The sequence below is a fragment of the Athene cunicularia genome, assembly GCF_003259725.1.
Source record: "Athene cunicularia isolate RWA chromosome 5 unlocalized genomic scaffold, athCun1 chr5_part3, whole genome shotgun sequence".
Taxonomy (NCBI): Eukaryota; Metazoa; Chordata; class Aves; order Strigiformes; family Strigidae; genus Athene; species Athene cunicularia.
This window is the reverse complement of record NW_020799103.1, coordinates 5,542,424-5,568,418: the sequence shown is the minus strand read 5'-3', so window position 1 is coordinate 5,568,418 and position 25,995 is coordinate 5,542,424. Positions and strand designations below refer to the sequence as shown.

The 25,995-nt window shown below is 40.6% G+C and overlaps 2 protein-coding genes across 2 annotated transcripts in view; one reads left to right on the top strand and one right to left on the bottom strand.

Annotated features, from left to right (window-relative positions):
- ANO3 (anoctamin 3) overlaps positions 1 to 7,148 on the top strand; it is a 188,739-nt gene extending 181,591 nt beyond the window's left edge. Inside the window, exon 28 of the mRNA XM_026850685.1 lies at positions 553 to 7,148. Coding sequence (XP_026706486.1) covers positions 553 to 735 — 183 coding nt within the window. The 3' untranslated portion in view covers positions 736 to 7,148. The remainder of the gene's footprint in view (positions 1 to 552) is intronic.
- Positions 7,149 to 9,643: 2,495 nt separating this feature from the next.
- SLC5A12 (solute carrier family 5 member 12) lies at positions 9,644 to 25,311 on the bottom strand. The gene is made up of 15 exons (XM_026850684.1): positions 24,955 to 25,311; positions 22,869 to 22,934; positions 21,466 to 21,517; positions 20,129 to 20,196; positions 18,911 to 19,065; positions 17,735 to 17,875; positions 16,166 to 16,295; positions 15,737 to 15,825; positions 14,363 to 14,475; positions 13,118 to 13,185; positions 12,691 to 12,777; positions 11,873 to 12,051; positions 11,541 to 11,644; positions 11,203 to 11,324; positions 9,644 to 9,784 (listed from the first exon to the last, which is right to left on the bottom strand). Exons 1-15 carry the CDS (start codon positions 25,309 to 25,311, stop codon positions 9,644 to 9,646), a joined length of 1,872 nt encoding a protein of 623 aa, XP_026706485.1.
- Between the last annotated feature and the right edge of the window lie 684 nt (positions 25,312 to 25,995).

The following is a 25,995-nucleotide window of genomic DNA, read 5'->3' as shown; positions in this document are numbered from 1 at the left end:
TGTAATGATTCTGAAGATTTGGTTCCCAACCAAATCTTTTATATTTTTTTTTTTTAAATAAGAAATGCAACTTAGTGTACATTAAGCACAGTTATTGCAAAATAAAATCTGTGTCCGGAAAATTATACGTGATCCTACCCCAATATAAAAGTAAAAACGTGTGTACTAACTTTGAGGAAGTTATTACATACTGTCTAGGAATCTGCTTACTTTGATTACAAGCTCTTAACAAAGACTGCTTGTAGGCAGTGTTTGCTGTTGTTATTCAAACTAGCATATCCTGTAGCCACATCTTCATTTAGGTCACTAGCTATACCCTTAATTTTTCAGAAGACTTTTTCAGAAGACTTCAGTATTTTCACATTTTTGATACACCGCTCATTTACACCCATATGTGTGTGTATATAAAAAAAAAAAAAAAAGAGTTGCTTTTCAGTCATGAATTGAATTGCAGTTCCAGTTTTGACATACAGACTTTTAGGCCCTAAAATGTGGTCCTAGAAATGAGTATTTATGCATCTTTGAAGCAATTCTTTTTGTTCTTCTTTTCAGCACCTTGTTTTTGGAATCAAGTCTTTCATTGCCTACCTGATTCCAGACATGCCCAAAGACTTGTGCGACAGAATGAGGAGAGAGAAATACTTAGTCCAGGAGATGATGTACGAGGCTGAACTTGAGCATTTGCAGAAAGAAAGGAAAAAGAATGGGAAACAGTATCACCACGAATGGCCTTAGTCACTACCATGATGCAACAGATACACTGTTTGGAAATTGGAGAGCGCAGTTACAAGATGAAGTCAAGTCTGGCATCAGTGTGTGAGGTTCACGGTGTATATATACGTTCTTGCTGGGCAGTGCAGTTGCAGGCTTTGGCGGGAACTGGAAAATAGATGCTGCCGATGAAGAAAATGAAAGCCTTGCCTGTAACTGGTCTGTGGTGAGCACCATGGAGAATCGGCACTCAGGAATGTGCAGACAGCTTAAAAATTTGGACTCTGGTTTAAAAAAAGGCAATGAAGTTTTATGCTGTTCATGAAGATACTAACAGCGTAATGAAAATAAAAAATTACCTGTGAACTTACACAGTAAAGGCATGACTAAAACCAACTTATATGATATCCACTACTTCTACAGCTTCTGATTGCTCAGCTCCATCTGTAATGCCTCTGAAGAAATGAGCAATTGTTGCCCTTGTGGCCATAACTTGATATAAATGATCTTTCAGGCTTACTGTTATGTCAGGTTTGTCCTAGTCTCTTGTTGAGATTGTGGATGTGGTCCTACCCTTAAAACGGGGTCTATGGCTGCTTAATATATACTATGCAGTTTAAGATTTGCACATCAGTGTCGTTAATTTATCCTTCTAGTTGAAAACCAAAAAGTCTAAATTCAAAGAGAAAACAGCAGCACTAAGAGAACACGTCGCATTGCCCACATTGCAGCTCTGTTTGAAAATGACATGGCTATTGAGTTGTCTTTCCACCTTGGTGTGCAGAAAGGCCACCTCCACACGCTTCCAAGATGAAAGAACTGTCATTTCCGTGCTCTGATGTAGCATGCGGATGTCTCGCTGTGTTACTGTTCCCTTTGACCTGTCTGGGCAATGATTCCATGACTTCACAGAATGCTAACTTGAAATATTCTCATACGGTGACTTTGTCCTGAATATCCAATTAACTCTTTATAGTATGCAAGCTTATGCAGATATATATCAGACATACAGTATAACGTTGTGACTTGCTTGTTCAGGGAAGGAGAAGCAGAGCACTTTATAAAAATGCTCTTCTTATTGTAATAGTAAATGCTCCAGTAACGTGCACTTCTTTTATTGGCCTAAATAAGTCAAAGCATGGGAGTTAGATGCAGGCAGATATGTATACAGATTGTATATAAATGCACACACACACACACAGTGGTTAATTTTAGATTTTTTTATTATTATTTGTATGCCTTCTTAACAGTTGGGGGGGGGGCTTTTTGGATAAAATCACTATAAAAGGTAGATGTTCATGTAAAGAATCAGATTTCAGTTTTATGTGCATAAAAGTATCAGATTTCAGTTTTATGTGCATACAGCAGTGTTGCTTATGGTTATAGTCACATTTTGGTGATGAAATCGTCTACTACTAACGTTTCATAATGTGGGAAAAGACAAGCACTTAATTTAAACAATTTAAATGAGTTTGCAGGGTTGACTTGCAGGGAAGGGGGTGGAGAAACACAGTTAAAATGACTATGTTTCTCTTGTACAATTTTAAGTAATGGTTCTCTATATTGGATGAGCAAAATTTTAAAAAGGACGAGTCAACAAAGCACAGTAACTATAAAGGCTGCAAATTTTAACATTATTTTTAGGGATAAAGCTGCAGCAAAATCACTGCAGACACTTACGAAAAGACGTGAATTTTTACTACTCACAATACCCCATTGAACCAAAAAGGGTGATTCCCGTATTCCCTTACATGTATTAGCACAATCATTTTATTTTATTATGCCATATAAAATTAAGAGTCAAGAGCCCATCAAAGTGAATGAGTATGATCTATTGTATCCAGGGGACCTAACATCAGACCTTAGGTTTTACTCGTTTCACCATATTCATGAGATTTCTTGGTTAATTCCAGCTCTCTGTGACCAGACAAGGCAACTATAGGAGTATCTGCAATATTGCACAAAGGAGGAAAGAAATTGGAAGGTATGGTCTAATCAGATATATTACCCATTAGTTCTGTCACAAAGGGCTGGTGGAACTCAGCTTCTCATATTTTGGAAAGAGTGTTTTGTTCCTTCATATTCTGGGTTGTGTGTTAAGTTCCTCAAGGAGACCTCATCAGAAATAACTAGTGCACTCTCCTCAGTGCTTATAGAATCACAGCGTTTGGTTTAATTTATTGTCTCTCTGTTGAATTCTGTGGAATATCAAGCACCATTTGACAGCATCAACCATGTGTCACAGCTGCTGTTTCTGTGCCACGTAGGGACAGTACTCCAGTTCTCCAGAAGGTCATAGATGAGCGCTCTCTTTAATGCTCGCTCTAAAAACAAAATACCTTGGCTGGCCCAAGGTGTAAAGATACAGGATAAAATTAGGCAAAAATCAGAAATTATTGATAGGTTGTTTTATACTTTCCTGTTTCTGCTGTGGCAAATTCCAATTGGAGTTAAAAAAGACATAGGAAAAAACATTTTGTATTCGAGATTTAAATATTTTATTAATGATTTTCAACACTGGTGTATAAGAGCATATCAAAGGTGAGCATGTAGTTCTGACATTGTGCATTTTACGCACGGGAAAAGCACAAGAAGTTTTTTGAGAAACACTCTGTGTGTTCCTTTATTTTTGGAGGATATCAACAACGTCTAAAGGTTTTTGCCACTATCTAGCCATTTGCTTAAGCTGAGAAAACTTTTTGCTAGACTTCGTTTAGTATGTTGTTTGCATCGACTGCACGTTATTTTATTGAAATATAAGGCACACGCTGTCCTCAGGAATAATGTATTTTATGAATGGTGAATGATCTTTTCATATTCTAAATATTGTCTTTCCAAACAAATGACCAGTATGAATAGACTGCATGCAAGCTGCGTTTGTGAAATCTGACAAAGCTTTAGAACTTCAATTTGTGCAAAGATGCTTTAGATCGTTGCAGATCTAATCTATGACAACTTTGCTCTATGCATGCGCCCTTAGAGAGACTGCATGAGCAACTAGATATTTTTAAACACAAAGGATTAGTCCAAAATGTCTAATTATTCCTAACCAAATTCCGTGTCTCGATTCAGACAAAAGAACTTTCCATTTCAGAAACAGTAAAATGTCCGCATACATTATACACATCTCATTTCTAATGACTTTTCATTCTAAATTTGTGCCTAATGTGTGAGATCTGAATTCTGGTGACTAAAAAAAAGGAAAAAAAAGAATTCTGCTTCATTAGCCATCCTAATGAGAGCTTCCGTCTTACAGCTCAAAGTCTGTCTCCCTGTAGACAGATGCGTTAAGAGCTGAGCATTCACAACTGAGCGTAGCTACCAGGGTTGCCTGAAGGTTGAGCACAGGCTCTCGATTTGTTATGCTGTAATTCCGTTTTCCTTATCAGAAGCACAGCACAGTGATCGAGCTTCCTGATAGAGTGCTCATATTTGGAAACAAGGCAAACCACGTGATGGCTATTTTAAATTTTATTTTCCTACCCCGTTCTGTTAAAGGATTTCTAGAGAAAATTCAGATGAACGTTGAAGTTAATATTGATGCTGACAAAGCTAAAATTTCCATAGCGATGATGGACAATGGGTGGTTCTTTGTTAGATGTTTCTTTGAAAGTTCCTATCTTCATTACTACAAAACGTACTTCAGCAGTTGCTATGCCCTTTTCCGACACCAAGTCATCCTAAATTGTGTTTTGAGGATCAGTTAGGCTCAACTGTGTCCTGTTGAAAGCTCACAAGAAAAATACCTGGAGTGCCTAGTGAAAATAGGTTAATAGGTACATACTTTAACACAGAAATTCATAAATCTCCTGAGGTTTCCGTCGTGAAATTTTGCAGGAGGAAAAAATAGCTTGGGAAACACAGCTTTAGGGTGAGTGTTAATATGGGGAAAGGCAAAAACTTTGGTGATATTTTATTCTTAATGTGCCATTAAGATGATCAGTCAAATATAAGTAGTGTCTGTCTGCTGTTTCCTCGCTGTGGCTTCTTCCACTGCAGACTCCAAGGGGAGCGCTGCCAGAGAGAATTTCTGGAGCCATGGGATCGAGTGGCATTATCTGCCAAGTCCTACATGGTATCTTGGGATTTATTAATCTTTTGTATTATGTCACAGTTCATTCAGGGACAAATTAGTACATACATATTTAGAAGCATCATATAATTTTGATTAACTGAAAACCATCCCTGTCCATAAATTGAAAAGAAACAGTTCGTACATAGTTAATTTGCAAGTGCCACAAATTTTCATTAAAACTGTTATAAACGAGATTTTTCACATACACTGGGCAATGGCCATATCAATAAAACTCATTTTTATACAAACAGCTAAATATGAAGGCAATAAAGTTAATGGAAAATCAGTCACATTTTCTATTAACTGTTACATAGGAGAAAAGGGACACAGATAAAAATAGTGGTATCAGCAATCACTTACAATGCAGTAGTACTTCCAGAAGCGTTTTATTTTTTGTAATCCTTATAAACTACTGATGTTGCTTGTTTGGGGGTAAAGGTCGAAACAAATAATACAGCCAGCTTTTCATAATAATGTTTACTTGGTGGTAAGGCTGACACTAGAATTCAAACAGAATACCACGTTTAGACAGACTTCTTATTTTGTTAGTTCCAACGCATACTTGGTCTGACCACAACGCATGCAGTGACACTTTTTGAAAGTGTTTGAGTGAATTGCAAGCCTGAAATCCTGTGGTGGAAAATTTAGCAGCTTGAGGAAAGATCCCCAAGTCTTTTCATACTCATACTCGCAAAGCCCATGTTCTGCTGGGGTAAAATGCAGCAAGCCAGCATGTGAAGGCTGAGGGTGAGCAGAGGAGGCAAAGGCCTCCTCCCCTTTAGCAAGTTTTTCTCCAGAACTCCAACCAGTTCTGCAAAACAAAGGTTTGAGGATAGAGCATGGTGAAAGCCCTCCCGATCCTTTTTCTCCTCTGCCTCATTCTTTACTTTTCCTTGGTGTTTTATGAAACGATGCCTTCTTGCTGAGAGTCCAATTTCCAGGGCAACTCTGTAACGGCAGAATGTTTTACAGGCTCTTTTTGGATGTCCCTAACTGAGAAGCCAAAGCAGAAAGTGCACAAATGCTCCTTTGTCTGGTGCTTTTTACAAGTTGGTATGCGTTGGACGGAGCAGTGTGAGGAAGCACGGGGTGCATCTACGTGTGCCGTTAGGCCACCCGTTTCTGGATCCGTCCTTTCAGGCGCTTTTCCAAGCACTACATTTTGCACTCCTTCTGTCCCTCTCGACACAACACGCATCCCGAATACCCTACACGATCCTAGCATTTTGAAATTTATATAATAGACTCGCATTGACAATTTTTCTCTCATATTGACATTGCTACCACATTTACCAGGAATTTATATTGGCGTGATTTTGGCATAACCGTGATAGCACAATGTTACCGCAACAGCACAAAGTTCTAACGGCACAACAAGGAACTGTAGAGGAATCATTTTGTTATTTCATGTTATAACAGGAGCTTTTTAAATCCAGGACTGGGATTTAGTCTTGAAATGTTAAACGATGTATTCCCTCCTCACTGCACTGGAAATTACCTTGTGTTAGTTCTGTTGGATCATTCTAACTTTTTGCCATCGCCTCTATAATGCTATATGTTCTCTGTAGTTCGCATTCTTATTGCCGTGAGCTAGTTATTAGGATGCTACATGGTGAGAAATTAGGATTAAACCCAATGCAGTCTAAAGCCAATGAGATTCTAAACACTGAGAACGCGATGATTTTTCTGTTAGTAAGGAAAAAAAATTCAGACCGCCTTTTTATTTTGTGTTCTATTTAGATGACTCAGAGTTTTGTATCGAAAAATCTTCCAAACTGTTGGCTCTAATTTTTACCTAGAGTAGTATCACTGAAACTTCAGTGCTTTGAATTAATCTCATGTAAAATCTAACCGAATAACGTAGTTCAGTCATTTTTTTACTCTGATAGTCCAGGCTAACTTGCAATATCATGATCATAAGATGTTTCTTAAAATGTGTATATATTTGAAATTTATGTAATATTTAAATACAACTTGGTTTCTAAGTAAGGAATAGGAATAAAATTTCAACTATTTTTTCTATTCATAAATCCACACTTTGTAAGTAATATTTAAAATAAGATTACAGTACCACAGAGCGTTTCAGAGAAATTGACTTTTATGCACTACAAGCTAGAAGTTCCTCTGGCATGTCAGTTTTCAGTTTCTTTTGTGTTTTAAGATTACTTTTTCAAGCCGATACATACCCCAGAACTAAAAGAATTCACTGAGGAAAAAGCTGTTGATCTGATTAACTATTGTAAGACACTTTTGGCATAAATTTGTCTTTGAGATGCTGTTTACTTTATCGAGGTTTACATGTACAAATGCAACTACTTACTGTATCATACACATTTGAATATTGCATTTTTTCAGTAATAAACTTGGATATCTTTGAAAGAGGCTTTGATCTTCGTTATTCCAAATATACAAAGTTAATTTAAAAAATCATATACTTGAAAAGCGAGTGCTCGTGAGCCTTCAAACCGTAATATTGTAAGGAAGAAATTTAAGGATTAAAGTGTGCTTGGACACGTAACACAGTACTCACTCTGGTCTCAAGGCACATCTGGACTCCCTTTTCAAATTTCCAATGATTTATGGTCTACTGCTTTCACTAGCGATGTAATAATTTCTTAAATTTAAACTATTGGTTTAGAATTTACATGTTCCTAGTTTCTTAATCTTATTTTTTCAACTCAGGTGTACAGGCTAGCTCTTCTCTGGAAGGGTCAGTGGCTCAGGATGTAGATGAAATAAGAAGACAAGAAGATAAATGTAAACAACACTGACACGAATATTTAATCAGAACGGTAATTTTTCTGAAATCCAGTTTTGCTAGGCCACATCCTTAAATCCTGATAGAAGACTGAATAATAAACAACTGATTAACAATTTTAGCTGTCATACGTCGTACTAAGTGCACATGCTGGGTTTAGTAAAACCTTGTGGAATGCTTGGCACCTTTACAAATGCAAAAAACACTTGGGCTTAATGAGCAGCTTTAGTTGAAACATAACTAGTCCAGAAATACGAAGTTAAAGATAAATTCTTCAGGATATTTCTTCAGAGACATTTTGAGGGAATGCAATTCTAGCCAACCTAAATCGCTTTTTTTTTTTTTACATTAAATTAACAAAGTAAGATTCTTGGATGTTGCAAAGGACTTAGGCACTAAGTCTGTAGTGAATATGGTGTAAACGTGTTGCTAAACTTGTGAGAAAATACTGAAAAATGCAAACCGTGCATCTTCAGGCATGCAGAGCATAAGAACACGGCAATGAGTAAATGTCTCAAGAAATATGCAGAGCAGACTGGGTTATTTTCACAGTTAGATGTCCCTGAATCAGATATCCTCCAAGTACCGGTAGAGAGGTTTTTTCAATCAGTCAGCTAGGTAGCTTCACATTGGTGCTTTGAACCGCTTTGACTCCGTAATTATTTTACATCCTGAAGCATGATAGTTAGGCTCTCTTAACACAACCTAAGCGATAATGTTTGTAGCCATAATCTACACATGATAAAATAAGATAATTTACTGAGTTTCCATGACCAGAAAGCATGCCATGGGAAAAAACAGGCTGCCAGCCAGACCCAGCTGCAAGCTTTAATGAGATTGTAAAAGTGGTATGAAAGGAATTAACACAAATATTGGCTTAACTCTCAGTTAGTTGACAAACTGTCCTGCACAAGCAAGGCAGTGTCACTTACAGACTGCTACTTCTGTTCTGAGTATCCTGGGACCATTCCTAGAGGTAGGGCACGAACACAGTCAGGGGAAGTAACCGCAAAATCCAGGTTGACCAAGATCTACATCATAAAGATGGTTCCTAATAAAGCAAAAGCAAGAAATGGGTTCTTCAGAGCACTATGAGCTAAATACCAGCTGAGTCCGTCACTGAAAAATCTCTAATGTTTTCATGCAGTTGGTTTCATTCAGGCTGAGTTTGGTTTAATAACATTCATCCAGAAAACTGCATCCAGAAGGTTATCAAGGTGACAGGTGGCCTACTGAGTCTGATTTACTCCAGGCAAACTTTAGAGGAAATGTGTTTCACTGAAACAGCACTTAGTGGACTAGGTACCGTCTTCCAAGGCTTTTTATCCAACAGATTATTTTGCCTAATCATGTGCATTTTTCCAGAATTCAGCATGGCTTGTCAGTTACGAAGCATCATCATCAACATTTGATGTTCTTTATTGCATAAAGGAAATAGACGGGTATTTCTGAGCTGAAAGGTTGTCTTCCCAAGACTAACACAGAGAAAGAGCTATCCTGAATTCCAAGTAAAATTTGTTACTCTCTCCTATAGCTTTTACAATAAGACATTATAACGAAATTTTCATTCCGCAGAGGAAGCAAACATGATTAACTCGGTCACTACAAGACCAGCCTGGTCTATACAACGTTCCTGTGAGGAGGGTTTTTGTAATACCTAAGAATAGGCAGAGACTAGTTCAGCCTGACCCTCTCCCTTCCATCAGAGGGCAGTTCCCAGTCTCACCTTACTGGGAGGCCTCAAAAACTTCCCTGAAATCTTACTTGACTCAAGTTCACCTTTGCACGTTTCCCTCCAGTGACTAGTTACCGAGCAGAGCGTGTGATAGAGACACGCTGCGGCTGCTTCCGAGCAGGAGCTTCCATGACAAGATTCATGAAACGTTTCTTCTGAAACAGCAGTGCTTCCAAACCCCCCTTGTCCAATGATTTCCCAGGTCTGCCATGAAATTCATAAATAAAAATCTGGCCTTTATTGCTATAGAGAGCAATTGTTCCCTCTTGGTCACCTACAAGCTGGTAAATGCAATAAGAAGAACCCTTCATTCCTGAAGCTGGAGAAATAAAAGTTTAATTAAAGGTCCCACGTCCCTCAGGTTCTAGAGACGAGATTCTCTGCTTATATTAGTATAGGAATTTTCCTCAGGATTGTAGCCAGGGAACTGGCATTTGTTTTCTTTGTTGATATTATTCTTGAAGGTGTCATCTGTTCCAGTTTTATTTGCAATAACTTTAGGCACCTGAAAAAAAAAAAGAAAGAAAATGCCCTAGTAGTTTGAACGCTGTATTCACTGCTCCTTTCCTTTGCTTAAAGGGTATCTTGTTGCATTTTGAAATCTTGGCGATCTTTCTTATAAACCTGTGGAGTTCCTTCACTCCATTAAATGGCTCTCAGACCCACAAACAGGCACAGTTCAGCGTGCCCCCTCAATACACTGCTTTTCTCATTCCCCCATAGAAAATCTTTGGCAAAAGAAACAAAAACAACTTCTCACAACTCCTATATTCATGTAAAAGTCATGAAATGTGCCCTCAGTGCCTTCCTAATCACTTAAATTTAGGTTTTTATTTGCATATTTTAGTGGATTAGGTTTTTGTCTGCCCTACACTTGCTTCAGTGGTTTCACATTGCAACTACTTAATGTTTTTATTTTACATTTTAAGCAAATGCAAGGGGATGAACGCATATGTAATTTTTCCTGCTTTTATTGAGATTTTTTGCCCTCCAGAAAAGTGCTAGACAGAGGGGGTGTTGAGCACCTAAAAAAACAGCTGAAGCAAATCTAGAGCCACAGCTGCTCTCCAAATTAAACCATTAACTTTAATATCAAGCTTAATGCCAGCTGGGTGGAGGGACAGCTTCTACCTTATCGTCAAATACTGTGAGCCTTGCAGCTGAGAGTTTAATTTTAATATTTAAAGGTACCTCTAGAGCGCTCTGAAGGAGCTGAAAACACATATTGCTTTATGTCCCCTCTCTAAACATGGCAGGTTCTGCTAAGATGGAGCAATGTTGTTTCCCCGCAAACTGTTAGGATGGTGCTAGAAAATGAGGTGCTCGTCATTCATGGTGTCTTAATGAGCTCCAAAGCCCTGACACACCTGTGGAAAAGTGGGTGGAGGGGATGGTGGGCAGGGCCAGCTCAGGTGCTGGTGGTTGTAGCCCTGAGTGATGGGCCAGCAGTGCTCTGGAGGAGAGGATCTGCAGGGCGTGGAGCTGGGGATGGCAGCAGCCGGAGAGCTTCGTGGATGTGTTGAGTATTAAAGTATTTTTCTAAGTGGAAGGAGGCAGTAAGTAGTTCGGTGAACTCTCCTCTGGGGTGTAAAGTTCGGTTTTGACCCCGCTCAGTTGCTGGGGAGGGCAGGGAGAGGGAGGTCAGCCCCCATTTCATGGGCTGCTGGCCATCCCCAGGGCTGTCTGTCTTCTGAGACCCCGAGTCCCTCTGTACTGGACAAACAGGGAAAATAGGTGACTTATTACTGAGCAATGCTGAGCAGGGTTTGGCTGATCTCATTTCCCATCCGTGGTGCCTACGCAGCATCCTTTGTGTAACTTTAAAAGGTGATTGCTGAAATCTGCTCTCCATATGAGAGACGTGCCTTCACGCCCGCTGCTCCTGGGCCGTGGTGGGCTGAGCTGGTGGGTGCAGGTACTCACCTCCTGGCTGTCGTGCTGCACGCCACACCAGAGGAGGGTTGTGAGTCTTTTGGACCAAAAGCAAAACAAGTTGCAGACTGGTTTAATTAACACTGGTGGGATATCTTCTCCTTTATTAGGTCCTGAAAGGAGAAAATAATGATACCTGAGTCTATGGCAAGCTAGGTGGGAACCTTGGGAGCCTTAGAGCATGAGGTGTGGGGAGTGGGATTGGAGCTTGCTGCTCTCTCCTGAATGTGTCTTCCCAGATGCTTGTTGGACTCTTTAGAAGCTCTTTTAACAGCAGAGCCAGGGTCTTGTGCTAAGCATTTCTGTAAGTATATGTATTGAACACCAACCTGTTATAAAGCTGATCAACAGCCCTGTGACGGCACAGCCTAGGCAGCCGATGGCACTGAAGTACAGGTAGGACAGGGAGTACCAGGTGTCTGCCAGAAAAGGCCTGTGGGAAGGTGACAAAAGCAGCTAGTGATGATCAACAGGTATGTTTATGTTGTTTCTGGACTGTGCCAGCAAACCGCAGCTCCCGCCGCAGTCGGTGCGTGGTCGGCAGCGGTCCGTGCTCCCAGCCCGCTCGGCAGTTACTGCCTGCACCCCCGGTGCACGCTGCGGGCTCGGGCTGCACGCTCTGCCAAATTCTAGCCATGGGTGGTGACAGCAGGGAGAATACCTGTCTGGAGATGCTGTGGAAGCCGCCGTCGCCAGCGCCTCGGTGCTGTTAACCAGTGTGCAGTTGAGAGTCGACAGTGGCAGAGGAATGGACTTGGTCGGTGGTGCGGGGTAAATGAAAGAGCCGGTACCAGCCCAAAAAGCCAAGGTGATCCCAGCTAAGAGGCCTCCGATAGCACCCTGGGCAGGTATAGAAAAGGTTCTGTTAAAGGTGATGCACGGGAAGAGTTTCTCTGCGATGTGAATTAAGCAGGAGCAGGTGGTGTCTGGTGACAGTCTCTCAGGGTAAACCAATTCTGTTCTCTCTTGGCACAAATCGTTGCTCTCTAGTAATAAGAGCTGAATCAAAACTGTGATGATCAGAATTGCAATAGAGAATTCAGTTTTATTTCTGAGCAAATGTGATGGGACTGCTCATGGGGCAATATGAAATGAGTTCATATTGTGTTTTGCCTCCGTTAACAAAAGCAGAGCAATTGATATCATCATGTGTGTCTCAAAGTGAATATAGACTGGGGCAAGTATTGAATATTTTTTTTATTTTTAATGAAAGAGAAGAAACACAGAAATAAAAATAATTTGTAAAAAATGCTCTCATCAATCTAATCCCCAATTATTCTGCAGCTGGGCAGAGTTAAATTCAAATGGGATAAAATCAGATAGTGAAAAGGGAGCTCTAAAGCAGATCTTGGACTCCTCAGGCTCTAAATCTGACAAGGAGCCCAGAGACTAAATCTAGAAAACTCAAATAATTTTCAAGATGCACTAACCAAACACCATGAGATTTTTCTTTTAGATAAGGGGTGGGTTTCTTCTTACCTTCCAGTTGGCGCAAGGAAACACAATTCCCAGGGTAAATAATCCCAGCATGGGCCCCCCACACATCCCATGGATGGAGAGGGAAGCCTGCGGATGTAGAGAAGAGACAGGAGCTTAGTGCAGCAGCTGGAGGGAGCGTGCACAGTTCTGGCTTCGTAGTTTTCAGTGGGAAATGGAGGGGGGAAAGGGACCAGCAGTGATTCGGTGCACAGTTACGGAGAATCACACTCAGTATCATTTCCCAGCAGCGACTAAATAGTGAGGAAGTTGGGGGATTTATGATTTTTATTTTTCCTGGGTTTTCCGCTCAGCGTTGTCCGCAGAAACTGTTCAGGTCATGCAGCAGTTCCAGTGCTGTCAGCATTATTTGTTCAGTTCATAGGACTAGTGTTCATTGATGTTCAGTTCACTGCATTTTTGGAGATACCTGCACAACTCCTCCCAGCAGCGATGCTGCTGCAGCCATCGAAGTGCACAGGACACCGTATAATATACCTGGAAAAGATCAGGCAGTGAGGTTGTCAGTGCTGGTCAATAGTGTGGATGATTTCTAATTCATCTGGTATCCGAAGGGACCAGGCAGTATGGAGGAATTTGTACTTTGGGCTGTGATGTTTACAGCAGACCATTAAGCACCCAGCAGCATCTTGTGTGAAGTCGTCTTGGATTTTAGGCCATTAAATTAATTTAGAAGTTATGCCTCATGTAGAAATTCTGTTTCCTTTAAATAATGTTTTTAAAACAGTCTAATGAATGAATTGAGCAATGATAAGCAACATGGCTTTCTCCTTTTGACACCACTTTTAACTTTGAAAGTAGCAGTCTTGGAGAAAGCCAACCAAAACTTATGTGCTAGCGCACCTTGGTTTTGGAGGTAAAAATTTCTCTTTCTGTATCATGAGTGCAAAAACTTAGTAGTAAGTAGAAAAGCGGGAACAGGGGAGGATGGAGACGGTTACAGAGACAGAGAAAGTACTGGCTTGGCTCTTCTGTGATCTTTGCAAACGTCAGTAAAGAGTTATGATATTATTGTAACACTTAAAAAAGTTATAACTGCAATCCTTGTAAAAAGTATCTTAAAAATTCAAACCACTTTGGATGCTTGATATTTTGATGGTCTGCTTTTCATTAGTCTTTCTTACATGCTTGTTTTTCTTTGAAAAACTGAGCAACCTCCTTATGTGATACTCTTAAGTTTGAATGGAAATCTTAGTGTAAAACAATAGTATTTAGTAATACTGTAATGTGGTAATAACTGCACTGATATTCTCTCTGCATTGTGAAGAAGATCCCACAGCGTTCCCCAGTGTTTTCAGAAAACAAAGATTTTCTGCAGGTTTGGAGTAGTGGGTGTTGATGCTAGTCTGTGTTTCTGTACCGTATAGCACCCATGCTTAATTTTACTGTAGCATCAGGCTGACCTTCATCCCGAGAGTCTCTAAAGGGTTACGCTCCTGTTGAGGTTTCCGAAGCACAGGTGTGTTTCCGAAGGAGTCTGTCTAGGCAGTGCCCTTCACTACTCGCAGAACTACTCTCGGAGTCAACTGAGAGTCCGGGCACTCTCAAGGCTCTGAGTATATAAAGTTCTTCCCTATTTTCTTCTGTAGTAATAGAAACTGGGGGCATGGATTCCTTTCCCATTAAAGAAATGGATCCCGTCTGGGGTACTTACATAAGCCTTTGCTGATCCACGTGCTCATCTTGTCAGAGAGGTTTGGGAAACCTTTCTTGACCAAGTCTTCAAAGGTCACAGTTGCTAAAGCATTGATGCTGGCAGCTACCGTGCTGTAGAAAGGAAGAAGAACGTTAAGTAAATAGGAAGTAATATAATCTGAAATAACGTTGTATAGAGAAATACTGCCTCTTATTTAACATTAATACTATAAAATGTACAGTTCTTGATGTGTCTTTTTCACGTGCACTGCTAATGCTGGTGAGGTTTCTGTTTCTTCTGCAATTGTTAGGGCCCCTGCTTCATGCTGGCACAGAACAGGATGGAAACTCATCCTAACTGACCCTTCAGTTTCCCAAGCTGCACAGAACATAGACGTGTTCCAGAGCAAAGATATTACTCCTTATGAGCCAAAGGATGTGCAGTGACCTCTAGTGATAACCTGTTCCTCCACAAAATGCCTGTTCTGGTTTCTGTCATAACTGAAAACTACAAAATAGGAGTAGTATGGCTCTTTTAGGAAGGTGACTTAATCCATGTTTGGTGAATACAATCTCTGTGACTGTTGTGACAATATGTCGGTGACAATGCCTACAGCACAGTATTTGGTGCTCAGTGCCCTTCCCTGTGTTCTCTTAGTCTCCTGCTGAAAGCAGCCAGTGTCTTTTATTGTGGGGTTGGGGTTTTTCTTGTTTTTCTTGTTTTTTTTTTCTTTTTTTTTCCCCCCCTGTTTTGATAACAGTCTCCTGCTTTTTCTACAGATAAGAGTCTTTAGAAACAGCCTGTTGGAGATTTGACTCTATGGCATTTAAATAATGTCACTGTGAACTTGAATCTTCTCCCTTTTTCATGTCCTAGAAAGTATTGGTGTTTGGCCTGTAGAGGGTAGAAACTACAACAACATGCAGCACCCCCCTGAAGAACACACAGTTTCTAAAACTTCTGTGCAGACATCTCTTAATCCCGGCCTCACTCTGTTCCATGTGCAGGCAGACTTGCTGAAAAGCTGCCTATCCCCAACAGCGATACTGTGGCAGTTGGAGCGAGTAAGGGCAATTGCACCATGAGCAGCTCCAAAGGTATTTCAGGAAGCTGAGCTCTGTCACAATGAGAACTGGTGTTTCACCGAGTTTTACATCCTTTTGACTGTGTTGATTAGTTATTCTGAAGTGTATTTGGGATAAAAAGGTACTGGAGAACTGGAGCTGGGCTTTGGCATCAATGTGATGTAACCCAACAAATCGCTACTGCTTCTTCCTAGACCAGGCTAAGAAAATCCCCTGGGCTTTTCTTAGGGTTTCATGTTTTGACCTTGTTCTGGGTCCTCAAGATATCAATGGTACTCAGCTAAACTGTCACTTCAGATTGACAGACCTTAGCGTTCCACTGAATGCACAGGCGACAAAGAGTCCCGGGACTCCTGGCATCGAAGAAAAAATGTCCATAACAAAATACGGCATGAGCTGGGGTAGGAGCACAAAAGCAACACAAGCAATTAGTTAAGATTTTCCCAGGCAATGCAAGAGAAGTAGCTGCATCTGAGCATGTTGCTAAATTCTGGTTTTGTTCCAGCTAACAAGGGGCCTCAGATTCTGAGCGAAGGGGATGTTGTTTGGCAGAAATGGTCAATCAGATTAAAGCTGCAGGAGTGCCGGAACTGATATATTCTAGCCCTTATTTGGCAGCCACCTCAGTGCCTGAGCACTGGAAGGACATAAAGCATCCCATAAAACTTCAGCTGTCTCTATATGTGCTCTGTCTGGGCCCAGAGCAGCTCCTCACGAGAACAGCGGGTATCTGTACCTGGTCAGGTGCTGAAATGAAATCAGCTGTCCAAGGGTCACAACTTTGGTAGTGAGAGTACATCACCAAACCACAGAATACTGCACACACCAGGACTGTCCAAAGTCCCAATAAATTCAGGTAAAGTGCCCTAGAACAAAGAAGAGGAATTCTATTTAATGCAAGATAGATCTAGAAAAGCTGTTGCAAGTTAGTTATTTCTAACTTTTTAGAGAGATACCTTAATCAAGGCTAATTATGTAATCTCTTAAAGGCATCACCAGGCTAAGAAATTTTGTCTGATACTGGTTTTAAAAACTTGGAAAAAATACAGCCTCTTTACTCTTCAACAAGGTTCTGGGTAACTCTGTAGAGCTGGAAGAGACTGATCTAAGACCAGTAACTTTTATGCAGGACAGGCTGCACTGAGTCCTGGGTCTGTCCCTCCTGTCCCCTCTAAGAGATTTTCGTCTGTCAGGAGTTGTTACTGTTCTCTGTTTAAGCCACGCAGAGTATTATTTTGCACGGATTCTGTCATGGTGGCAATGTTGCCATGCAAAGTAGCACACTTGAGGTTTTTTCACTAGTCTATGAAGAGGATGTGTGTGGCAGCATCCACAGGGGAGGTTGTGTGGCTGTAGTCCAGTAATTCTGTAGTTCCTGAGAGCTGCCAAATTTTACTTCGTCTCCATCATGTTTGGACATCGCATCTTGCTAGGTCCGGTTCTGAGCTCTGGTTCAGAGCGGTGCTAGTGGGACTCAAAGTGCTCAAAAGGGGACTCAAAAAAGTGGGACAACTTTTTGTGGACTTGTTACTACTGATTTTCTCACTGTTGTGACTTCCAAACATTTTCAGAGACTGAATTTCTACAGGTTAAATTCATATAATCTGTCATGACCTTAAGAAAAATGACTATGATTGAGGCTAGCAAAAAAAAAAAAAACTGAGGAAGGAAAAAAAATTACTTCATTTATACCTTAGCCAAGTGGGCAAGCAGTTAGTACTAGGGGTATGAAAAAATCTGTTTTAGTAGAACATGTGTCTAGCTATGCACATACTAATGCTGAACTTAAAGTAGGTAGTGGGCTGCAGATCTATATATAGATATATAGACTGTGAAGTTTTGCTCGTTTCTTTGCCATTGATTCTAATTATTCTTAGATTTTAGAATTTTTATAACATCATTCTCATTTTATTTAGATCATGCCTTGTACTAGAGTTCCCCATTAAATCAATAACCACTTTTAGCACAACGCAATATAAACACATTTCCAGTCAATATATTTATCCAGTAAAGCTGTAGATTGCACAACTTCTGTGTGGGCATCTTTTCCATATGCTGCTTCTGAGGATTAATTTGGCAGCCTGACCCCAAATTATGAAACCGCAAGATGCGGATAACTACCCATTTTAATTTCTGCATTTACTTATGCCATTTAGAGTCAAAGGGAGTAAGGCTGTCAGGGCAAAATTAGCTCACTACTACCCAATGGGATCCTGATATTTATTTAACATAACTGACAATCCAATAGTATAATTCCACATCAGTATGTTTGATTGCTCAAATAGGTTAATTACAGGTAACTTACAGTTTAGCGTGCTTTTCGGATTTGCAGGAAATGCATCTCTGTATTGTGGATTGATTAACTCCGTAGAGCCCTAGCCATGTAAACGTTCCCCCAATAACAATTGTCCAGAAGGTATGTCGTCTCAAAGGATCTATGTCAAAGCTAGAAAAGAGAAAGAGAAGCCGCTCAGCTCGCTTGTTTAAACATACACTTATTTAGCAAGAAGTAGGAGATTTTTCAGCAATACCTGCTACATCCCACCCTCTGAATGAGAAGTACCACATTATAACGCTATTTTCTCGCACAGACAACATGTGATGTGTTTAGGTCTGAAAGTTTTTTTACTTTTATATTGGAATGGATTACTCTCAGGTCAGGGTAAACACATATCATGCAGAGTCTGTCAGAGGATCAATTAGGTGCGATAAATCACATTTATAAATCTTTTCATGCTCAGATTTCAGGTTTTGGTCATATTGCAGCAACACCTGAAAGCCGTCCTGCCTGGAACCCTGTCCTCTGCAAGGAACTAAGCTATTTAGTAAACTCTAAAAATCCTCCAAACTCTTAGTTACATCATCATGATGTGCTATTTCCTTTACAAGGAATTGCTTCAGCCGCAGTTACCTTTTGTTAACAATAAAATTTCACTACTCGGTAATTCTAACTGGTACAAGTACGTCTTTCTGTCATCTGTCATCTTTGCAGTTCTGCTAATCTTGATTTGTATAGCAGATAACATTTGACCTTGCTCCTAGATTCTGTCAGTGACTTGCCTTGATCGATGAGCTTCCCAGTCAAGGCCACAAACAGCCAGAGGAAGGTCAGTTTGCTATCCCAGTGCTGGTGCACTTTTGCTAGCTGCTGCGGTGAGTGTATTTAAAATGAAAGATATATACAGCTAGAAAGAATAATTGGGCTCCGTTTGTAGCTACACAAAGAAAATCGGCAAAGCTCCCTTTGAGTTCAGCAGGGTTTTGATTTCTTCGAAGAGGAGAATAGAAAAATGAGTTGAGCCCTCCTGGAAGGTCAACTGCATTCCCAAATACTGGAGAAATGGGGAATGGACTTCTCTGAGTCACTGAGGTTGTTCACTAGTAGTATAATAACAAGGCTGAGTGGTGTTGGCTTAGTGAGGGTAGGGTTTCTAAACATTAAAGGTACAAAAATAAAAGGTTTGCACCATTTATTTCTTACTCAAATATGTTTAGTCGTGATCCTTCATAGGCGTCTTCCCAGACCTTGGCTGATCCACCATTCAGAGTAGTTCCTCGAATCAAAACTGTCACGAAGCCAGCCACCATGACAAGCATTTGAAATGCGTCTGTCCAGACAACGGCTTTTAATCCTCCCTAAAACAAACAGAACCTGTATGCTCTCATCTTCTTTCCTGTTGTCCAAGTACATCAAAAGGCAGAGAGACCCCTTATTTCAGGAGCTTGTGAACTCTGTGTTTAGCATCTAGCAAATCAGGATATTCCTAATCTTTGTATTCTTCCATGAAGGTTGTATTTGTGCAGGTCGGAAAATGAGACGGCCTAAATGATTTGTCCACAGTCATATGAGAATCTCTGACTTCCAGTTAAATTATTTTTTTTCTGCCTCTTTTACATGCATTTGAAGAATATGCCTCAGTGTGGAACAAAAGTTTAGGGAGCACAAGCTGGCCAGCTTGTACTTCCCGTAGCACTCTGTGTGCTCCTCGGGGCCCGGTGGTCCACAATCAGCCTCACACAGAAAAATAGCTCCAGAAAGTTTGCAGTTCTGCTTTTTTCCATACCTACTTTCATATTTGATCAAATCTGTGCTAAAGCAACGTAATAAATGCCTTCAACAAGGCTTGACTAAAATATTGAAAAAACTAATTAGTGGTAATGAGAACAGAAATTAGGTTGTGTCCTGAGCCCCAGGGCTCTGCCTCTTCTGATGCAATGTTTATACGTGTTTGTAATCTGGACCCTCGTGTTTCTTCCGCTCAGAAGCAAAGCTCCCTATGACCTGTCGATCGTCCTTCCTAGGTTTTATCACTCTGTTCTTCATCTGGGGTGACACCAGAGGCACATTTTTCATTACAACGTTTTTCAGTCTATGACTTGTTAAAGATAAGAAGAATCATCTACTCAATAGATTTGGTGTGGCAGGGGAAGGTTATCGCCTCCTTATCTGGACTCTGCCTCCAGCTGTCTGGTTTAAACCTTGAGACATACAACAGAGGGTTTGAGAGGAAATTTTTTTTTTTTCTCCTAATAGATTTACTTATACCACAGAGTCTAAAAGAAATTTATGTTCTCCTACTTAAACTTCAGTCACTTGGACTCTCTTTAGAAGCCGCCCTTCTGCGATAGCCTGTCATGGATAAGGGATGGTTGAATTAACGATCTGTGTTCTCGCTGTTGGGTTATGCCTGTTACGTACCAGGGTGCAATAGAAAGTGCAGACAATTCCTGTTGCAACTACGGAGCCCCAGAGATCAAATCCAGTCACTGTGAAACCAAAGAAAACCAAATGGTTAACGAAACGGAGGTAGGTCATCTGGATGGTAACAGAAAAGCTGTGATGCTTTAGCCTTAAAAGGATGGGAGTACTAATTTGAATCTTTTGTGCCTATTAGGAGTTTTTCTGGATTGTTCAGGTTTCTTAACACTACTGGATACTGTTTTGCATTGTTGTTTTCCTGCAAATTGGATTTAACTAACTTTAAAGTGTGCAAAAGTAGTACATAAGAAGAATAATTGCATAAACACCATTCCTATGGGGGACAGATTTATAAGAAATGCTTTCCTTCAATTCTTAGTCCAGAATTTTCTCTTGAGAAATCAAGTTCTTCAGAGATTTCCAAAGAATCTTAAGAAAAAAACCCAGCCCCAAACTAAATTCCATTCCCTGCAACTAGGAACAGTTCAATGCTAAAACGTTCTGCATGAAAATGCAAAAAATTCATTTTACTTCATAAAGTTACTTTCTACAAGATGTACAAATTGTGGTTTGGCTTATATTAAAGTGTCTCCCACTGGGCATGGTTTGTGAGGGCAAGTCTGTTTGTCAGGGTTCACTTATTAGCAAAGTTAGTAGGGCCTAACAAAACACGAACTGTCACATGAAATTCAGTTGAGCTCCAGAAAAGCACAGCACCGTGTGAGAGGTGGGGTTGGGCAAACTGGATACAACCCAGGTGATGAACAATGAAAAGAGCCTCCCACTCTCTTCCCAATCGATTCTGGTTAAATGAGGAGCTGGGCCGTGGTGATTCTTTATGCTCTGTAACAGTAAAAGCGCTGATGCCATCATGACGGATGCTGTATGCCTGGTTTGCAAAGGTTGTTTAACGTGCAGAAAGCAGCACAGCGTTCAGCTCCGGCTGCGGGGAATGGAGTTACACCCATTGGAACCTGAACGCAGGAGACAGGGAAGCGGGGAATCAAAGTACAGAATATGTCTTGGATGATCAGCTTGTACTGTGAACTTTGTCAGGATGTTGAGAAATTGCTCACTGCTAACCTCTCTGGGTGCTTACTGAGGGCAAAGGAGAGCAGAGCAGCGAGCGTGGGGCTCCTGCTAATGTACTGGTGTGAGAGAGATCCGAGGAGTCCGAAATGCAGAGATACAAGCTGCATGGAAAAACCTCCTTACAAAACTTGCGAGGAATTTTTTTTTTTTTTTTTAGATTTCTTTATTTTCTTCACTTTGTTTATTCTAATTGTTTTGTGGTGTGGGTGTTTGGGGTAGCCCTGTAGTACAGTATGGGAACTCACCTTGGTTGAGTGCCAGTGATGGAGCATAAACCACTATTCCCGTGTACAGGATCTGAAGGAGAAAAAGTTCATGAAAACAAACAGACAAAAAGTATATGAATGCTCAGTGATAAGGTTTCTATTTAGATTGGGGCTCGGAGCAAAATACCAGATCAGGGGGTTTCTTTGATGTATCTGGCTTTCTGTTTCAGCCTTTACAAAATAAAAATTTTTGGTCTAATTCTTTTCTGCTGGAAGGACCATTATCTATCTTGGTATTACTTTTACTTTGACTAGATGACAAAAATACCCTAGTCAGATGAAAAGAGGAGGTCTCAGGAAAACATTAACAGTGATGCAGAGAGAACTTGGACTGTTCTTGGAGAATAAATTTCCCTTGTTCCCCTCAATCCCTTTCAAAACAGCTGACTCAATGCCCTTCATGTGAATGTTCTGACAGAACTGAGGGAGAAACAAAGCCTGGAAGTGAATAAGCATTCAAATCTATTGCAAAAGGTTTTAGAGTTAATAAAATGGCATTAACATAGAACGAAATGTCTGCCAACTTCCGAAGACTTTCCATCAAATACGTAACTAACGTAATCTTTTGAGAAACTTGATGAAGCTTTAAAACAAAGGGCAAAAAGTCTATTTGATGCCTGCAGGAGTGACTTGAGTGGCTCCTTAAGTCTGGTTTATTTTGGTAAAGTTACTAGGTAAAGGTAAGTAGTAGTAGTAAAGTGATGTTTGGGGGTGGTTGGGGGAGGGGGGGGGTGTTAAGTAAAGCTAGTCTCTGCTCAACGTCTCCGTCCAAGAGCCAGGAGTGTTATTTTATCTACACACAGAGGGATGTGGACTGGCTAGTCAGTGTTTTATGGCAGGGCAGAGCAGTAAGTATACAAACGGGGACTCTGCTCACACTAGGCAGTGATTTCTGCCCATGGGCTCCTGGGCTTAGTCCCTGGGTCCTGGTGCTGGAAACAGCCCTTGCCACCAGCTGCCACTTTGCCACGGGATAGCCTCAGCCCAGTGTCATAAATGGGTAACTGGTGAACTAAGTGTACCCAATACAGCTCATCTAGCTTCTCAAGACAGACAGAATCCACTCATTTGGAAAGAGAGAGGCTTCGGGGGAACATAATGAGACCAAGAATTTAAGAGGCTGTGAGAGTTCAGCACAACATCCAAGTGTCAAAGACAACAAAAATGGCACATTTAATCCTAAACAGGAGAAAGGTAGAAAGTTAGGAAAGCAACCGCTCTGTCTTTTTAACATTCACAGTTCAAGTGGGGAAAAAAAAAAAATAAATAAAAGGAATACCCATTAGAACATCTCATTATAAAAAAATGTGTAGTTTGAGACTAATCTGTCAAAATAAATGTTGAGTGAAACCAACATAAACAAAGAATCAAGATCATCTTACTGTCTGCAGGATGTAGATCAGTGTTGCAGCAAGACGGACAATCTTGTTAAATCTTAACTCCAAATACTAGGAAAAAAGAAGAATCTCAGTAAATTGCACATGTAGCATCTGTGACACAGCTATTAACCTTCTGTTTGTCCTGTGTAACAGCTTGCTATGCAAGTTAAATTACTGGCAGCCGGCACTACTGCTGTGAGTAATGTGCAGGAGAGCGTGATCGTTATTACATGCAGCCATAATTACATTTAAGAAATCTTCTCATCAGTAGCATGCACTTGAAGTTATATGTCGAGTTGCAGTAATCAGTGTCTGCTTTGTACTGGGAATAACTGAAAGAGCCCAAGGGCAACAAGGAAAAGAAATTTCAACTTTAGATGAAACTATATTCCAATGATACGACTTGGGGTCACCTCTAGGAGAAATAGTATAATTTGACTCATGTGGTGACAACAGTGGTGGTGGAGCAGATGGAGAAGCATCAACACAGAGTTTCACAGTGCTTCAACTAAGCTGCCTTTCTCACTTGCTCTGTCTCAGTCTAACGCCCAACCTGCGCATCGTCAGGATGGAGAGGTCAGTGCAGTTCTTAGGGACGTCCAGGTGGACGCAGAGGGGTGTTCCGATTTACTGCGCCACTCCAGAGCTCGGTAGATCTCTAGCCCCAAATGCCCAGATTTTAAGGCCGAGTCACCCCCTGAAGTCTCCCTGTAGAGTTGACCAAAAAATTGAATCTGTGTTGGTAATGCTGCGGCAGGCTCTCACACAGCCCTGGGTGGGCTTTGGCCCCGGTCCCTGCCCTCCGCAGCAGGCACAGGCTCTGCAAGTCTTCTCTTTTACAAACCTCTAGGTATAGTACTTCCAACGCAGCTTCTTTCTTATTAATTTTTTTTGTGTTAATCATTCTTGTGTCTCTAGCATAATAAGTCCCACAGTCTGCCGTACAAATAAATAGCTGATTTATGCAGTTTGACTTAATTCATGAACTCAGCAGAGTCACCTTTGCAGCACGCTTGAAGGAACTCTGGCTACAGTGACACCGTCGATCATTCAAACGACAGAAATAATTCATTCTCTGATCTTACATCAAAACCAGCTAGAAAATACAGTTACTTCTGGCAATGGGAATAGATAGTCTGTTTTACTTTTTCCAGCCTGTAAGTTAAATATTTCCAAATACCCAGGCAGAGCTGTTTGACCAAAACCCCTCCTTGGGTTTGGGCTTAAAGAACATGAGCAACTTTTCTGCTACCGGGCAGCTCCTCATGAACTAAATCCTTCGTTCTTGCTTAGACGAAACTGCCCACAAATGGGAGTGATCACATTTGTGGCCGTTGATTTAAGTGACAAAGGCTCAACAGCTGCCCTGTGGGTACTGTGTTCCTAGCAATAACATCACAAGGGCTAGTTTTGGTTGTTTTTTTAACTGCTGAACTGTCATGTGAAAAAAAAATAATGTGTCCCAGGAGGAATAACAGGGAAAAACTCCAGAAAATTCAGAGGTCATTCATTTCATTTCCTAGAGAATTCATTTTCCAACCCTGACTTTTTCATTAAAAAAAAAAAAAAAAAAAAAAAAAGAGTATTGCCCTCCTCTATCTCTTTATCCCTTCCTCCCACCTCAGCTTTTTAGATATCAAGTAGTCCACTTCTATAGTCAGTTGGACCAAATTGCCAGACCTAGGCCAAGTTTGAATTGGATACTACTGAATATTGTTCATGAAGTCTGTCTTTAATACCTCTTCTTTAAACCAGAGTGGAATAGTTACTTAGAAGATCAGAAGCATTTGAATATACTTTAAATATTTGACAGCTGTAACTTAATTTGGTGCTGGTATATATGCCCTTACCCTATCTTTGCTATATATGCATAACAGGAGCTCTGACTTAATTTGTGCTTTCAGATTTTGCAATATAAATAATGAGATTGAATAATGCAACCAGCTTGTGAGAATAACTGCTGTATCGATCCACTTGTGTAAAACACTGTAGAAAGCCTTCTGTCAGAGATTTTTCTCTACCAATATCTATATTCAAGATACCGAATTTTATATTAGAGTAGTGCCATTTTAAAATAATTTTTACTTACCTCATAAGTGCTTGTAATACCAGATCTGTAAAATACAGGCAAAAAAAGTTCAGCAGTAAAAATGATGACAAGTGCATATGAAAGGAAGAACAGCACAAAGGATGCCCCATAGCGATACACTTCGGAGGGTGTCCCCAAGACGGTTACTGCTGACATGAAACTTGATGTGAGAGAGAAAGCTATTGGTCCACATGTCATCTGCTTACCGCCCACCAAGAATTCCTTTGAAGTTTTCTTTTTCCTCTCTTTAACTGCAAAAAAGACTCCAATGCTAGCACATACTAAAAATAGTGCGGCAAAAACAACATAGTCCCAAGCCACAAATTTTTTGACTTCTGGAGCTACAAAGTTTGACATGGCACCAGTTGGGCGATTCTCTGATGGAGGATTGTGGTTTCTGTAGCTATTGCTCTGAACAGATTAACTCAGTTGGCGGCAAAGTTGAAGTTTATCTGCAGCTCATCACTGACAAATAAAAACAGAAAGACTATTCTGCTAGGAGACTTTTTTTTTTTTTTTCCCCCCAGTTCACTTCTAAGGTGGGAAAAAAAAATATATAGTGAAGTATGAGTTAGGAAGGTGCTGAATCCACTTAGACCCTAGTGCTGCTGATGCTTCTCTCAGGCAGGCTGGAGCAGGGGACTTAGCTGTGAAATTTGTAGTACGCTCCCGTTTTGTCTGTGAGGTTTTAATTTAAGGTTAAACATTAGCCTGACACATTGACTTGATCTGACTCTTTTCTAACCTCTCAGCATTTTTTAAATGATAAAATGAGAGCAATAAAGGAATAAATAAAGGAGAGAAAAATGAAGGAAAGCTCAGTGTGTGGACCTATGACCCCAGTGGCAAGCTTGTTTTCAGAGAAATTCCCTCGTATGGTTAAAAACTAAACTTGAACATCAGTGGTAGGGTTCAGAATTGTCCTTTGACTTTCTAGGTGTGCTCCTTGGTAGACCCTCTGGAAGTTAAGTCTGCCTTAAAGATTTGGAGCCTTTAAATGTTAACAGAAACTATGGTCCTTTCCCTCCACCCGCCGTACCC

Excerpts from the sequence above, each read along its gene's own strand:
- SLC5A12 (XM_026850684.1), bottom strand. The coding sequence starts at position 25,311 with ATGTCAAACTTTGTAGCTCCAGAAGTCAAAAAATTTGTGGCTTGGGAC. Across the intron at positions 20,197-21,465 it reads ATCACTGGCACTCAACCAAG|TGACTGGATTTGATCTCTGG; the intron begins GTGAGTTCCCAT and ends TTGGTTTCACAG. Across the intron at positions 11,645-11,872 it reads TCCACAGCATCTCCAGACAG|GCCTTTTCTGGCAGACACCT; the intron begins GTATTCTCCCTG and ends ACCTTCCCACAG.